The following is a 16,879-nucleotide window of genomic DNA, read 5'->3' on the forward strand; positions in this document are numbered from 1 at the left end:
ACTTGGCGTTACAGTGTGTACCCGCTAAGTATAGTGGGTACTCAATATATGTGCATACTACATTATTACCGCTGGCTGCTGTTGTTGTCGCCGCTAGCTGCAAATGTTGTTGTTTGCTGGCTGCCGTTGTTGTCGCTGCTGGCGCTGGCTGCCGTGGTTATTTCTGCTGGCTGCCGTTGTTGTTGGCTGCTGACTGCCGATGTTGTTGGCGACGCCTTTGTGAGTTGCGGCTGCTGTGGTTGCCGCCATTTGTGGGGAGTCAAACGACTCCTCACAATGGGTTATGGTATTATGTGTGGAGAGGTGGGTTTCTGAACCGTTGTTGATGACTACCAAGTTTCTTTCGGCAATAGCGCGTTCAATCATTTTACCACGTGAATTTGAATGAGGAGATCCACATAGGGGGCTCCAGGAATTAAAGTCCCCAATGGGGTCATGGATCGGGTTGAGAATATCATTGATTTCCCTAATTGAGAAGGCTTGGGAGGGTGGGATATTAGTGTTAATTATGGTAATTTTCCCCCAGGTTCAGCTGTAAAGCGGAGCAGAGAATGTTCGAGTTCATAACCGTGTGTGTATGGGGAATGTGTCGCTTAATGAGCACACCGGCGCGTTGCTTGGCCGATGCGTTATTTGGAAAATTATAGAAGTAGCCAGTATATGCCTTGGGGCAGATAAAGTTCTTGAAACTGTGAGGTAAGTGGGTTTCTTGCAAACATCTCACATCTGATGAGCGGTCTCTGATATGAAGAGTCAGTTCGTTAAAGTTGTTAAAAATACCATTTATATTCCATTGCAGAATATTAATGGACATTGAAAAGAGATGTGTTTTATGTTAGCAAGGGGATGTCAGTGGTAAAAGGTCCGACTATGAGTCGAGACTTTCCATTGACGTGTCCGAGTCTTCAGTTGTGTTACGTAGAGGGGAATTCGAGTTGTAATGAGAAAGAGTTGTGTCGTCTTGAATAGATTGTAGTTCTTGTGCTTCTAATAAAATAGCACGAGTTTTTTCGCTTGTTGTTTTTGCTTCTTCGTATGTTGGTACTTTTTTGTATGAGGGAGATGGGGCCGTGGTTACCGATTGGTCTGCCTGACTGATTGAACAGCTAGCAGAATTGCCGAGCGAAACGCTGGCGAATTGTTGTGCACTTTGCCATGCACTTGGGGAGCTACCTGCTACCTGGGATGAAGAGGCGGGATGATCGCCGTTACAGTTTGCGCAGAAAGTGCGAGTGTAAGGTTCGGGGAGGTAAAGAACAAGATTACATGTCACGCAGGTGGCGGGGTTTTTGCAATGTTTTGCTGTGCTAGCTGTTGGCATGTTTTGCACCTCATTGGGTTAGGAATATATTCTCTAACCTTGACGGAATGCCATAAAACGTCCAGCTTGCTGGGTAAACTGTAAAGATTGAAAGTGATTAATATGACTCCTCTGGGTTTTGTGATTCCATCGACTGTTCTGGAGAACTTGAATACTGAGTGAAGGTTTTGGGACTTGAGATCTTGAACAATCTCCTCTTCTGGTATGTTGATAAGGTAAGGCGCATAAATAGTGTCATTCACAAAGTTTAGGGATTCATTGAGTTTACATTCGATATCGCATATGCCCGGCAAATGCGTAATCTTTAGGAATTTCTCGGCCACTTTTTTGCACTTGACTAACAACAGGAGCTGGCCTTCGCGAAGGTCCGAAATGGAGATTATATCATTACTAATAACCTGCAGAGCACGGAACACTGCGAAGCATGAAAAATCAGTAAGAGGCTTATCTGGGTTTTTGGAGGCGCTTATTTCGAATCTGGGGTTTTGCTGTGTGGTTTCGGGGAGTTCAGGGAATTCCTCAGAAAACTGTACGTATGACCGTTTTTTCTTGTCTTTGGAACTCACGATAAAGCTTGCAAAGCGATTATGGGATGGACTTATCGACCTATCGCCAAAACGAGAAAACTAAAAATACTTCGAAAAACAATTAAGTTAAAATTTTTGTCCTATTAATTTTCCGACCAAACGACACTTGATCGTGGCCCTCATTGACAGAAGCGATGAAGCGGAAGTGGAAGATGGTGCATGCGCGGCTCGTTGAGTCATTGTACGCACGGATGGAGGATGATCCCGAAGCTCCCATGACCACCTTCAATGGCGCTGCGTGGCTAAATGGGGTCAAAATCCTAAAGTGCATGGATGACCCGACGAGAAAGTGGCTGACGCAAGCGGTCTGCCAGTTGGAGGCGCTGTGGGAGGGAGCCAAGCTAGAGGTGGTGGACCGGGAGCTAATCCCATCCACTCCAAAAGCGAATGTACTCTTCCCCATCTCAATCCAAGCGGACCGGGCGCTGAAGCTGCTGCAGCGGATATCCCAACCACGGACTAGAAGGTTCTGCACGTTGCGGCCCCATCACCCAAGGTGCAGTGCTCCAGATAAACGAGGAGGCAGAGGACATCCTCTTTCCCAGATGGCGTGGGGCGTGGGTAGCGTATACCTGCGCCTCAAAAAGCGCCACCCCGGGGATAAGGATGCTCACACCCTGAAGGCAGATGTGGTGGAGAAGGACCAAGGTCTGGAAACCATCGTAGATGCCGACCGGGAAATGACGCTGGATGAGTCCGACGAAGGAGAGGACGGTGACCTGACCGTAGTAGTCAGCCCGTCGTATGGAGGTGAGCCCAGTACCCATGACACTCATGGTGCTGCAGCTCAACCTCCATAAGAGCAAGATCGCGTCGGCGGAACTCCTTATAGCCATGGAGCAGGGATCCGCCGACATAGCTTTGGTCTAGGAGCCATGGACCGCCTCAGGCAATGCCATCGCCGGATTGAAGTTCGCAAATTACAATTTGCTCCATCCACCAACGGTAAGCAGGCATAGAACCACCGTACTTGTACGGAAGGGTCTACACGCTAACCTTATGTCTTATTACAGCTCTGATGACCTGACCGTGGTGATGCTAGAGAGCGGAAAAAAGCGCCTTTTGGTAGCTTCCTGCTACATAGCACACGACAGGACGGCCCCACTCATAAGCCTGGTAGAAGCCAGCCCGAAGGATCAGCAACTGCTCTTGGGTGCAGAAGCCAACGCGCACCACTGCGTATGGGGGAGCCCCGACATAAACGACAGAGGTGAGTCACTCTTAGACTTTATACTCTCAACCAACCTGAGCATAGCAAACGTGGGGGAGGAAGACATCTTTGTAGGTCCCACCTCCTCAAATGTGCTAGATCTTACTCTTGTAAGGAGGCAAGGTACTTTGGTATCAGAATGGAGAGTCCTTGAGAGACCATCTTTCTCAGATCATAAGTACATACGGTTCCAATACGCATTCGAACACTCTCCAAAACAATCAGTCTTCAGGAACCCTCGGAATACTAACTGAGGAAAGTTCAAGGAGACTATCGCGACACGGCTCGCGATCTCTCCGGGCATAGTAGAATCCGCGGAAGACATAGAAAAGTCCCTAGAGACCCTCTCCAAAGAACTGCTGGATGCGTACCACGCATCATGCCCTATATCGGACACGAGAAAGAGGACCAGGCCACTCTGGTGGAATAAGGACCTTTCACTCCGACGAATGATGACATCATCAATGAGGAATACAAAGTCCTACTTAGGTACTACAAGAAGGAAATACGTAAGGCGCAGAGAAACTCATGGAGAAACTTCTGCTGCAATATAGACACTGACCCGGAAATGGCTAGACTCCGGATTCTGCTATCGAAGCAGCCAACCATACAGAGTCAGCTCAAACGCGACGACGGACAGTGGAATGAGGGCAGCGAAGAGGCCCTAACAGCACTAATGCATGCGCATTTGCCAGGATGCACTGAGGTACCAGATGCGAATAAGCACCAGGACCTAGCAACTGGTGCAGAGCATCTCCCAAAAGATCTAATATCCTCTAGTAGAATCCACTTTGCTATAGATTCCTTTGGGAGGATAAAAGCACCATGACTAGATGGAATATTCCCAGCCATGCTGCAGGCGACCAAGGAGGTGATCACCCCATGGTTCTACGCAATATATACAGCTTGTTTAAGCACGTGCTATATCCCTATCCAATGGAGGACCTCTCGGATTGTCTTCCTGCCCAAAGCAGGAAAGTGCAGCCGCGTGAGCCCCAAGGATTACAGACCAATAAGTCTCACCTCATTTTTACTTAAAATGCAGGAAAAGCTGCTGGACATATCCGAGGCATTTAACAACGTTAGCATGGACGCAATAATGGAAGATGCTTAGCAGCACATGGGGCCTCTCACCCGCTCTAATGCATTGGGTCTACATATCGGTGGTGGCAAGCCATGGAGAAGAAAACGTATAATAAGCCTATGGAGAGAACCCAGCGGCAGGCACTACTTTGCATATCAGGGGCGCTGAGGTCAACCCCCACCAAAGAACAGCAGGAAAGGCGGCAAAACGTCTGGTTGCATCAGGAAACTGGTCGAGACATGAGCAGTACAACTGACTACATGATACCCAGAACGTGCCCGGATGTAAAGACAACAGTATTCATGGGACCAAATGACTGGAAGTCAGGCCAGGGCCATGCTCAATTCCTCAATATATACACCGACGGCTCCAAGATGGATGGAGGAGTTGGAGCGGGCATATACTGTTCAGACCCTGAAATGAGGCTGTCGTATAAGCTACCAAGCCATTGCAGTATATTCCAGGCTGAAGTATTCGCCATCAGGAAAGCAGCAGAGCTTGCGTAGAGCATAAACCGTCCACATGACGCGGTCAATTTGTTTGTAGACAGTCAAACGGCGATAAGATCCATGCAATCATCAGCGGTCAGTTCCAAAAATGTACTGGCAAGCAGGGAGTCACTAGATAGCCTGAGCACGACTAAATCAGTGAGGATCTACTGGGTTCCCAGCCACCAAGGCATAGATGGTAACGAAACCGCGGACGAACTTGCAAAGGAAGGCGTTGGACTGGCCAGTGAAAGAACAGAAAACGTCCCTATCTCTTTAAGAACGCTCCAAAGCGAGCTAGAGAGACGGGCTGACGCAAGCGCAAAAAGCAGGTGGAGGAGTAATTCCGGAACCTGCAGAATATCAAAAATCATGTGCAAAGAGCACAACGAGAAACTCACTCACAACGTGCTGCATCTTCCTCGGAAGGACTGCAGAATGTTAGTGGGTATTCTTACAGGTCACTGCCTGTCTGCTGCACATGCAGTCAAGCTGGGTATTACCGACAACGCCAAATGCCGAAAATGTGATGAATCCGAGGCAATCGAAACCTTGGAGCATCTCATTTGCAAATGTCCGGCCCTAACGAGGGCAAGAATGAGATATGTACCTAGGCTCTTCAGTTCTGGCATCGCTAGAAGATGCCTCCAGGAGGAAGCCAGGCGAACTCCTTGCCTTTGCGAAAAACGCCTTGATATTCAAGGATCTCGAAACCCGCATAAATAGTCTCTAGGTCCATTCAGGAGTTTCCCCGGATAGCTATGGACCATATTGGCCTATGTGTGGCCCCTCGAGGGCCGTCCGGTCTAACCTAACCTAACCTTATTCGACTGTTTTTAATTTAAAACATTAATCTAACACAATAATTAAAAACATAAAACGAAAACAAATTCATACAACATGTAATATTTTAAAAACACCTATAAATACCCACAAATCTGTCAAACATATGGTAACACTTCTAAAGAAAAAAAAAACAAACAAAAAAAAGACAAAAAAACCTTAAGTCTAACCAGGATTTGAACCCATGCACTTCAGGGGGCAGTCGGATGCCTTAGCCACTAGACCAACCGGCAAGCAGGCCTCGGGGTGCCCAGATTCGAAGTAGAATCGAGCCCAGCGGGTTCCACGGGGAAAATGCGGGTTCTATCGCTGGAACCCGCCATACGACACTGTGTCCGCTCTAAATAATTCTATACTCTTTGCTGTTACGTATTTCGATTTGCCCATTTAGTATAATATTCGAGACACTTATAACTATCAAAAAATGAAAAAAAAAAATCGATTTTTTTTAACTAATTATTATTAAATTGCGGTGTGGTACTTATTGCTTTGAGGAAGTTCATTCTACAAGCGCATAGAGTGACGTTCAGAAGATGTAAGCTAATGACGACAATAATTAGATTATTAGTTCATGCTGATGTTCCAAATTTTAATTCTTTGGTATTTATTACCTTACGCAAATGAATAAAATTTCTGGTATTGCTCCAAAGTTTAAAGTTAAGTCCGTATATGCTATTGGCCATTCCCGTAATGGGGAATCACCTCGTTTAATATTGAATATGTATCTTTGTTGTTGGGAGGCAGCATCACAGTTCCCGAAAATTTCTATCCCATAACTTAGGGAAGGTATGAGATACGCCTTTGCTATCATAAGCCGCAAATCAGTCGATAGGTACTTTTGCATCATATAGAGCTGCCTAAGTAGGCCGTATATTTTCACAGATACCCTTATAACATGTGCGCTCCATGATAGGTTATTAGTCATAGTAATACCTAGGTTAACAACTTGCTCTACATACTCAATACAGGCGTTATTAAACCGAAGACTAGGAAGATTTGGACAATTTGACGATCTTTTACTAACAATTAAACATTTACATGTTGACTGATCCATTCATGTTTGCCCACTTACAAATATTTGACAATTCAAGGTTGCATACATCTACACAGTCAAAAATTCTAGCAACAGGACAACTAAACATACATTTGAACATCGTCAGCATACATATGAAGATTACCATTGGTTAATACATTCGGGAGGTCGTTCATAGAAAACAGAAGTGGACCAAGAACAGAGCCTTGAGGTACACCTCGCGTCGATATCATAGCGTCAGAGGGTCCAGTGTCAGCGATCACAGCTTGCGATCTGTCATATAAATATGACGAAATTAATTTTAAAGCAGAGTCCGCGAATGAGAAGATTTTTGAAAGCTTCGTACATAAAATTTCGTGGTTAACCGTGCAAAGGCTTTGCAAAAGTCCAAAAGAGTTAATAATGTCACATGTTTGTTTCAAGTTCTTGTCTAATGCTCTCAGATTGGTTATTGCACATTAGGGAGTTTTGTCTCAAAAAGCAGTTGATCTGTTAGGCCAATAATTGCTTAATGACTTTGGATAAAAATGGTAGTATGGATATCGACCTATATTCGCCGTTAGTTTTTGGGACAGGAACAATTTTGGCTGATTTCCAGCAGATAGGGAAACTAGACATAGTCAAAGTCTTTGGCAATATAATTTTTATAAAAGTCGGATGAACGTTGTCAAGCCCAACAGCACTCGATTTTGCTGAAAGGACTGATTTTAGAACATCAAACGGGGAAACACACATAAAACTAAAGCTATTATCACAGATATTATTCACAGTCATGTCCAAATAAGGGTAACTGAATGTTTCAGGCACGTTTGATTGCAAGAATTTTCTGTTGAGATCATTCGGGTCTATGTCTAATTTGCTATTGTGGTATGATTTTCCGATTCCCAACATTTTAAGTTCCCTCCATTTTTGTTTGATTTTCATTGTACTAGTGAATTTTTAAGCGAAATAATTGCTCGTTGCATTGGCAATCATTAAATTGGCAGTCATTCTCAAAGACTTAAGTTCATCATAGTAACTTGCTATTTTGTATCTTTTCCATCGTCTATAGGCAATATCGCGTCGATTAATCATTACAGCAATACTATTGTTGAACCACGGATTGCCTTTGGCTTTAAAAACCTATTGCTTAAGTAGCACAAACCTTTCGTACATTGAGTCAATGCAGTTCGTTAAATGATGCAATTTGGAGTTTACGTCACTTAAATTGTACATAATGTTCCAATCATAAGCATCCAATTCATGACTTAGAATTTAAAGGTCAATGTTCCTAAAGTCCCTATAGAATATTGTTTGGTCAGTAGAGTTAGGGTTAAATTCGTACGTCATATATATTAGGTAATGATTTGAGAAAGCCGGCACTGAGGCCTGGTCGTATAGAAGAATCCTGTCAGTATTGCTGATAAAGAAGACATCAAGAAGTGTATTTGAATTCGTTGTAAAATTTGTTGGTAGAGTCATATTTATTTCGCGCGGGGTCCCGCTTCCGCGGGAATTATAATGTAACTATATAATAACTACGATAAATAAATAAAAACGCATGAAAAATTAGACTACGGTGCAACACTACGAGCTAACTCAACAAGTATTACAGTTTTCAGTAGAGAAGGGCTATCACTACGAATAATAATATCAGAGAGGCGGTTGTAATCCTTACATAAAACCCTAAAGGGTTCATGTGCTTCAAACTCCCGCCTACAGTGATTTATTACTAAGGGGATATGGGATATGTTAGTCGAGGAACGTGGAAATTGAGCTGCCCTAAAAGAAAGGGGCTCTCAACATCACCTTTATTAGGTTTTTAAGGAATACGACACCAAGCATAGTTCTACGGTTAGCTAGCGAGGGTAAGTTAATTAATAGAAGCTTACTAGAATACGATGGTAGTCTCTCACCAGCATCCCAGGGTAGGCCACGGAGGGCGAAAAGTAAAAAGTTATTTTGTACATATTCAATACGGTTAATATGGACTCCCAATTAAAGTTTTGGGCAAATTTTTTTTTTAGTTTAAAAAAAAATGTATTACTTAAAGATTGTACTGTGTAAGTTTCATTATCGAATTCCAACTTTAAGTGCCTCAAATCAAGTATGCTCGCAAGGTATTCAAGTGTTAAGGTGGGCGCATCAAAAACTTTAAACGTTTTTTTCTCAGCTTAAAATTTGTTGCGATTTTACCTATGCTATGGAGACGATTCACAAAAAACTATGTAACTTATCGGAGTGAAACAAAAATTATTATGATCAGCATAAAATTATCTATTTGAACCTAAATGGAAGCAATAAAAATGGTTTTTTAGGTTCAAATAGAAGGTAAAGGTGTAATGAATACAAAAACTTTGTGTTTGAGGATTTCCAACACAAATTACGCGCTCTATCATGTCCACAGCCGGGAAACTCAAAGCTCGAGGCGCTGTGCCATATTTTCCATAGGTCCGCTATTTTGTAAAATATTTTTTATAATAAAATTATTTGATCATCCACGATTCTACTTTTAACTATCTTCAAAGTTTCACAAAGATTGCTTGTCTATTTCCTACATAAAAAAAATTAACAAAAAATGCCTAAATTTTTACCGTTTACATGTTTGTATATCCCCCCTTAAGTTCCAAATGATGTGTGTATTTTGTTGTTGGCCTTGAAGACTGTAAAATACTGCATTTCATAATTTTCGTAGGTTGGGGCCTTTTTACGGCAAGGTCGTGGTTGAATTTACTGTACAGCAGTCTTAAGACGTAACGCGTTACGTCGTTATACTGTTGTTTACAGTAAAATCAACCCATGATTTTTGGTTGGGCCACTTAAACTGTGAAATTGGTTGGATTTTTTCCTGAGCATGAACCAATATTTTATGAATTGTTGGTGACATTGAATACCAAGCGATACAGATATGCAAATATAATGAAAAAATTTCACAAAATAACCGACATCTTTCCGAATTTATATAATAACACAGGAACACAAAATTAAACTTTGTGAAATTTCCACGAACCATTTCCAGTTTTCCATGATATTTGGGTGCTCCTGAGTAAAAGTCCCATACAAAATTATTTTCCATCACCTACAGGTTCCGCGGTATACCTACGAATACAAAAAACCGATGTTTGCCGACATTTTGAATTACGTGGCCTATATAATTGGACTTACCTTTATTATTTTCGGTAGGACCTACTCTCAATGCATCACGGCACTACTAAAAAATAGTCCCAATCGTGGACCATTGCCCATGTCTTTGGAATTCGACGGCAAAGTTGAAACTCCCAAAATTTTCAACATTTCTGTGATGAAAAAACAATTCTGAGAATTAAATCTTATATGGAACTAATTTTAAATATTCATTGAATCTATTGTTCATTGTATTCTTTAATTTTGGTTTAAAGCGTTTTCATGAGGACATTTTATTGGATTTATTAAACGAATAAAACCGCTTTTTTGGTTTGATTATCTACTCCTATTTGCTGTCAAATTTCAAATAAGTCAAGGCAACCTATAGAATGCGAGTAAAAAATCTAAATTTATATTATATATAAAAAGATACATATACGGTTTATACCGTCCACATGAGGCGGTCAATTTGTTCGTAGACAGTCAAGCGGCGATAAGATCCATGCAATCATCAGCGGTCAGTTCCAAAAATGTACTGGCAAGCAGGGAGTCACTAGATAGCCTGAGCACGACTAAGTCAATGAGGATCTACTGGGTTCCCAGCCACCAAGGCATAGACGGTAACGAAACCGCGGACGAACTTGCAAAGGAAAGCGTCGGACTGGCAAGTGAAAGAGCAGAAAACGTCCCTATCTCCCTAAGAACGTTCCAAAGCGAGCTAGAGAGACGGGCTGACGCAAGCGCAAAAAGCAGATGGAGGAGTAATTCCGTAACCTGCAGAATATCAAAAATCATGTGTAAAGAGCACAACGAGAAACTCACTCACAACGTGCTGCATCTTCCTCGGAAGGACTGCAGAATGTTATTGGGTATTCTAACAGATCACTGCCTGTCTGCTGCATATGCAGTCAAGCTGGATATTACCGACAACGCCAAATGCCGGAAATGTGATGAATCCGAGGCAATCGAAACCTTGGAGCATCTCATTTGCAAATGTCCGGCCCTAACGAGGGCAAGAATGAGATACCTAGGCTCTCCAGTTCTGGCATCGCTAGAAGATGCCTCCAAGAAGAAGCCAGGCGAACTCCTTGCCTTTGCGAAAAACACCTTGATATTCAAGGATCTCGAAACCCGCATAAATAGTCTCTAGGTCCATCCAGGAATTTCCCCGGATAGCTATGGGCCATATTGGCCTATGTGTGGCCCCTCTAGGGCCGTCCGGACTATCCTAACCTAACCTAATTTTCCGATCGTTCCTATGGCAGCTATAAGATATAGTCGTCAGATTTTCATAAAATTAAACCAAAATTCTGAAATAATAAAAAATAAAATAAATAAATAAAATATCTCTAAAATGATGCCAAAATTTTGAAAAACAGCAAAGTTCTAATTATATTTCTAAAAATTTATCGAACATTTGTATGGCAGTTATATGATATAGTCGTCCGATCCGGCCCGTTCCGACATATATAGCAGTGAGAGTATATAGAAGGCTATATGCAAAGTTTCATTCAGATAGCTTTAAAACTAAGGGACTAGTTTGCGTAGAAACGGACAGACGGACAAGGCTGGATCGACTCGGCTGTTGATGCTGATCAAGAATATATATACTTTATATAGTCGGAAAGGTCTCCTTTTTGAATGTGTTCACAAACCTTATCTTTCATGCTCGGGAACCAATAACTTTTGCTAATAGCGTCTAACATCTTATCCTTTCCAATATGCCCTAATTCGTCATGATACTTGTACAGAACATGTTGCTCCATTCTACTTGGTACATAAAACAGTAGTCTATTATTATTATCCTTTCTATATATAACCCCATTTCTCATCTCAAACCATTTATGTTCTCTAAAATTTCTCAGTTTCTTTTAGCTTAGTATCTCTTGCCTGACAAATTATTAAGTTATTCTCAAAAGTATTTGCATATATTATCATAACATTATTACATCTGCTAAGTGCATCAATATGCTGCATTTGCTGTCTGCTCTGTGTTTCAATTCATAATAAAATTCCTGCAGCTCTAAAGCCCACCTCGCAATTCTTGGGTTTAAGTCTATCTTATTCAGAGTAAATGTTACAGTCTGTGACGATTTTAAAAGGTTTACCCAGTAAATATATCCTAAACATTCTAAGTGCATAAATAATGGCTAACGTCTCTAACTCAAAGCTATGATATTTCGCCTCAGTGGGTGTGGATCAGAGAACTGCAGCATGCCACCGGAACTACAAGTGCACCGGCCAAATACCGGGTGTCTCAGACACATCTCAGACACAGGTCATTTTATGTACCCATACATTTGTTATGGGTGTCTGAAAAGGCAAGCTAAAAAAGGAAGGGTGATAATGGGTGATCGGTTTCACTCTTCTTTTTTTAGGTTGTCTTTTCGGACACCCATAAAAAATGTACACATACAAAAAATGACCTGCGCCCGCCCGATTGTCGTGAGCGTGTATTTTTTTTTACAATTTCGTTTTTTTATACCCTTGCAGGGTATGCCATAGAAGCGATCGGTAAATGTATACGGTATACAATTTGTAAAACTGGGAATGTAAAAGTTTAACTGTCAAACTGTAAACATAATAAGTATAGGTAAAATGAAATGAAACTCTGTTTTGTGTGTCTTTTCAGCATTATAATTTATAATATACATGTAAGCAGCCGATATATCGAGGAGTTTGCAGTACGGGTTTGAGAGAGAAGAGTTGGCAGTGTCGTCGAGGAGTTGCTAAGGAAGAGTACGTGTGCAGAAGTTGTCGGAGAAAAGCAGATCAAGAGCCGTATAAGTTGAAAGCAGAAGCAGAAACCCATAGCCGAAAGTAGTTTGAAAGCTGTAAATCAAAACGTTGTATTTGAATCGTCGCAGTTGTCATTTGTCAATTATCCTATATATAACCGCATATTATCAATAAACTATAATCACATATCTACATTTGGGGGCTCAACCTTGCTCAACCTTGCCTAACCGTGTCGAAACTTGCGCTGATGAACAGTTAATTGTGTCGACGCTGTTACTAAAAAGAAAAGTTATGCTAACTCGTATTTGTTCAACAACGTGCAGTGGAATATGAAAAAAGGAAGTACTCCGAAAAAAGCCGCAAACACACCGAGAAATGCCGCACCAAAACCAGCAGTGCAACAGAGACAGAAAATTGAAACGAAGCCTCTAGCCGTACAAAAGCCGTTAGAACCACCGAAACCAGCAGTGCAACAGAGACAACCATATAACACACGATCTACAGTTGGCGAAAAGAACAAGTATATGGCGGAAGCAGAAGCACAAAGGGAAGACGACAAATTGGCTTTGAATCAACTGAAAACCCCAACGATGGAACAACAAGTTTTGCAAAACAGTAAAAATCTGGAGGAAATAATGAAGTTTTTAAGCTTGCAATGCCAAAATGCTCAGAAAGCACAAAGCACCAGTATAATATCACCAGAAAGTTTTTCGAAGGTGGTACCGGAGTTTGATGGACAAAATATTCCGGTAGAGCAGTGGTTTGTGAACTTTGAAAAAAATGCAGATGCCTACGTGTTGGATGAAAAGCAGCGTTATGTACAAGCTCGCAGTAAAATGACCAAAGCAGCAGCTTTGTTCTTGAACACAGTCTTCGTTGGAACATACAATGAGCTAAAAAGTGTGTTGATCGCTGAATTTAAACGTACATACGCTAGCGCTGATGTACATAAGAAGCTGGGTGAGAGAAAGAAACAAGAAGCTGAATCGTTCCACGAGTATGTTCTGCAGATGAGGCAAATTGCAGCCCTCGTTGATGGCGTGGATGTAATGTCAGTTATTCGGTACATCGTCGACGGCTTGAACATTAAAAACGAGTACAAATACAGCATGTACAGTTGCAAGTCGTATGATGAACTACAGAGCCAGTATGCAATATTCGAGCAGATGACACAACGCGAACCAGTGCATAAGCATACAGCCGGAGCAGGAAAAAAACCAGACTATGCTGGAAGAGCAGTGCATTGTTTCAATTGTGGGTCAACAGCACATCTCAGGAAGGATTGTCAATCTGCAACTAAATGTTTCAAGTGCGGTGAAACTGGTCACATGTCGAGAAATTGCCCAAAAGCTGTGCAAAGCGTAAAAGTGATACGTGACAATAACCGCCTTAAATGTGTTGTCATCAATAAAGTCGCCATCGATTGCTTGGTTGACACAGGTGCCGATGTGTCCATCGTTAAAGCCAGCGTGTTTAAAATGTTTCCGGATGCACAATTGGAGAAGTCTGTAGCACTGCTGAGAGGCCTTGGCAACACGAAAACATTCCAAAAAGGATACTTTTTTGCTGAAGTGCTGGTAGACAACATAAAAGTTCAGCAGAAATTCGTCGTGGTGCCGGATGACAAACTGGAGTACAACGGTCTGCTGGGCTACGATTTGATGTCCAAATTCTGCGTCGTTTTGGATAAGGATGGCTTTCACTTTTCTCAGAAGGTTGCGCCGGTGGAACAAGAGGCGCACAATGAGCTAAGTATATATGGTATAATGTTGTCGAAGCCGATATTGAAATCCATACTCCTCCGCAGTTCGAACCAGTGACACGATCCATGGTTAAGTCTTATAAGCCGGAATCGCCCGCTGCTAAAAGCCCAATCGAGCTGAAGATTGTGCCATCTTCTCCGATGACACCATTTAAACAGCAGCCCAGCCGGTACTCTATGGTTGAATGCGCAGCGATCCGCGATCAAGTTGCGGAATGGCTGCAAAGCGGAGTAGTACGCAAGTCGACGTCGAATTTTGGCAGCAGAGTCGTCATCGTCAAAAAGAAGGATGGATCCAACAGAGTCTGCGTTGATTTTCGTCAACTCAACGCCATGGTTTTAAAGGACTGCTTTCCCGTGCCGCTTATGGATGATGTCCTCGAGAAGCTGCAGGCAGCGAAGCTGTTTGTTGTAATGGATTTGGAAAACAGTTTTTTTCACGTTCCGGTAGAAGAGGAGAGTCGAAAATACACAGCTTTTATAACGAAGGAAGGCCTGTTCGAATTCAATAAGACGCCCTTTGGATTCACAAACTCGCCAGCAACGTTCATACGTTTTATAAGCGCCGTTTTCCAAGATCTGGTTTTCCGAGATGTTATGCAAATCTATATGGATGACATAATAATATACGGCATGACAGCAGACGAGTGCTTGAAGAAGCTGAAATTAGTCCTGGATGTTGCTGCTCGTTTTTCATTAATCATAAAATGGAAAAAGTGCCGTTTCCTTGAAAGCAAGATCGATTTCCTTGGACATACAGTTGAAAACGGAAGGATTTGGCCAGGCTTCGAAAAAACTCGAGCAGTGAAGCAATTTGCTGTCCCGGCAAATGTTAAAGCAGTGCAGTCGTTCTTGGGTCTGACTGGATTCTTTCGCAAGTTCATGAAAGGATACGCACACATAGCAAGACCACTAACAAACCTGCTGAAAAGGATGCCGAATTTAAGATGGACACCGAGGAGCTGAACGCATTTAATCAGCTGAAGGCTAGCCTTTGCCAAGAACCAGTTCTTCGCATCTATTCGCAGAATGCACACACAGAACTACATACAGACGCATCGAAAGATGGCTTTGGCGCGACGTTGCTGCAGCGGTTTGGGGAGAATCTTCACCCAATATTTTTCTGGAGCAAGAAGACCTCGGAAAGCGATTCCAAACGACACAGTTATATACTGGAGGTCAAAGCAGCATATTTGGCGATCGAGAAGTTTAGACACTACCTGCTGGGTGTTAACTTCGTATTGGTAACTGACTGCGCGGCGTTTACTCAAACAATCAAGAAGAAAGATGTTCCTCGCGAGGTTGCTCAATCGATTTTGTCCTTATAGGATTATTCATTTGCAGTGGAGCATCGTAGCGCTGATCGGAAACATGTTGACTGCTTAAGCCGATTTCCAAGTATTCTGCTGGTGGGAACAGAAAAATCAGCCCGTCTTAAGAAAGCACAACGGAAGGACGAGTTCATTAACGCAGTCATATGTATCCTGGAAAAAGGACGATACCAAGAATATAAACTGAAAGGCGATGTTTTGTACAAGCATATGGATGGACGTGATCTAATAGTTGTACCCAAGGCAATGGAACATGAAATTATAACTGGAGCTCATTCAGATGGACATTTTGCGTTAACAAAAACAATGCACAGCCTGCAGCAGCAATTTTTTATCCCACATATGGAGCGAAAGGTGTCCCAGGTTATCGCCACATGCATAAAGTGCATAATGACCAATAAGAAGACAGGTAAACAGGAAGGTTATCTGAACTGCATAGACAACGGAGGTCAACCGTTACAGACGCTGCATCTAGATCATCTAGGCCCAATGGATTTTACGGCGAAACTGTACAAGTACATTTTTGCAATGGTCGATGGATTTTCAAAGTTCGTGTGGTTGTTTGCTACAAAATCTACAGGGGCCGATGAAGTTATCAAAAAGCTGGAAGAATGGTCAAAAATATTCGGATTTCCTGCTCGCATCGTGACTGATAGAGGTGCAGCTTTCACTTCAGACGCTTTTGAGGAGTTCGTCAAACAGAATGGCATTCAGCACGTATAGACAACAACTGGAGTGGCTAGAGGCAACGGCCAGATAGAGCGAGTTAATCGCGTAATCCTGTCCATTATTAGTAAACTTTCTGCAGACGATACAACAAAATGGTATAGGTTCGTCGCCGATGTACAAAAAGCAATCAACTCGCATATTCATTCGACTACACAGAAAGCACCGTTTGAGCTTATGTTTGGTACGAAGATGCTGACCAACATTACATACAAGCTAACTTCGATCCTGGAACAGGAACTGATGGAAGACTTTGAAATGGAAAGACAGGAAATGCGTCGCGAAGCTAACCGAATGTAAGCAGCCGATATATCGAGGAGTTAGCAGTACGGGTTTGAGAGAGAAGAGTTGGCAGTGTCGTCGAGGAGTTGCTAAGGAAGAGTACGTGTGCAGAAGTTGTCGGAGAAAAGCAGATCAAGAGCCGTATAAGTTGAAAGCGAAGCAGAAACCCATAGCCGAAAGTAGTTTGAAAGCTGTAAACCAAAACATTGTAATTGAATCGTCGCAGTTGTCATTTGTCAATTATCCTATATATAACCGCATATTATCAATAAACTATAGTCACATATCTACATAAATATCAAAACCAATATGCAAGGGTATACAAACTTCAGTGTGCCGAAGTTAGCTTCCTTTCTTGTTTTTTGTTAATT

At 42.3% G+C, this 16,879-nt stretch overlaps 1 protein-coding gene across 1 annotated transcript; it reads left to right on the forward strand.

Annotated features, from left to right (window-relative positions):
- The first annotated feature begins 2,060 nt into the window (after window positions 1-2,060).
- LOC138928435 (uncharacterized) lies at window positions 2,061-16,526 on the forward strand. The gene is made up of 7 exons (XM_070285506.1): window positions 2,061-2,197; window positions 2,922-3,118; window positions 12,912-13,661; window positions 13,848-14,122; window positions 14,215-14,573; window positions 15,074-15,413; window positions 16,386-16,526. The coding sequence occupies exons 1-7, from the start codon at window positions 2,061-2,063 to the stop codon at window positions 16,524-16,526; spliced, it is 2,199 nt and encodes a 732-aa protein (XP_070141607.1).
- Window positions 16,527-16,879: the final 353 nt, after the last annotated feature.

The sequence above is a fragment of the Drosophila kikkawai genome, chromosome 3L, assembly GCF_030179895.1.
Source record: "Drosophila kikkawai strain 14028-0561.14 chromosome 3L, DkikHiC1v2, whole genome shotgun sequence".
Lineage (NCBI taxonomy): Eukaryota > Metazoa > Arthropoda > Insecta > Diptera > Drosophilidae > Drosophila > Drosophila kikkawai.

Bases quoted from the DNA above. Each gene is read 5' to 3' on its own strand.
- LOC138928435 (XM_070285506.1), top strand. From the start codon at position 2,061: ATGGTGCATGCGCGGCTCGTTGAGTCATTGTACGCACGGATGGAGGAT. The intron at 13,662-13,847 runs GTGGGTCAACAG...TGGTTGACACAG, and splicing joins AGCAGTGCATTGTTTCAATT to GTGCCGATGTGTCCATCGTT. The intron at 15,414-16,385 runs GTAACTGACTGC...TCGACTACACAG, and splicing joins TGGGTGTTAACTTCGTATTG to AAAGCACCGTTTGAGCTTAT.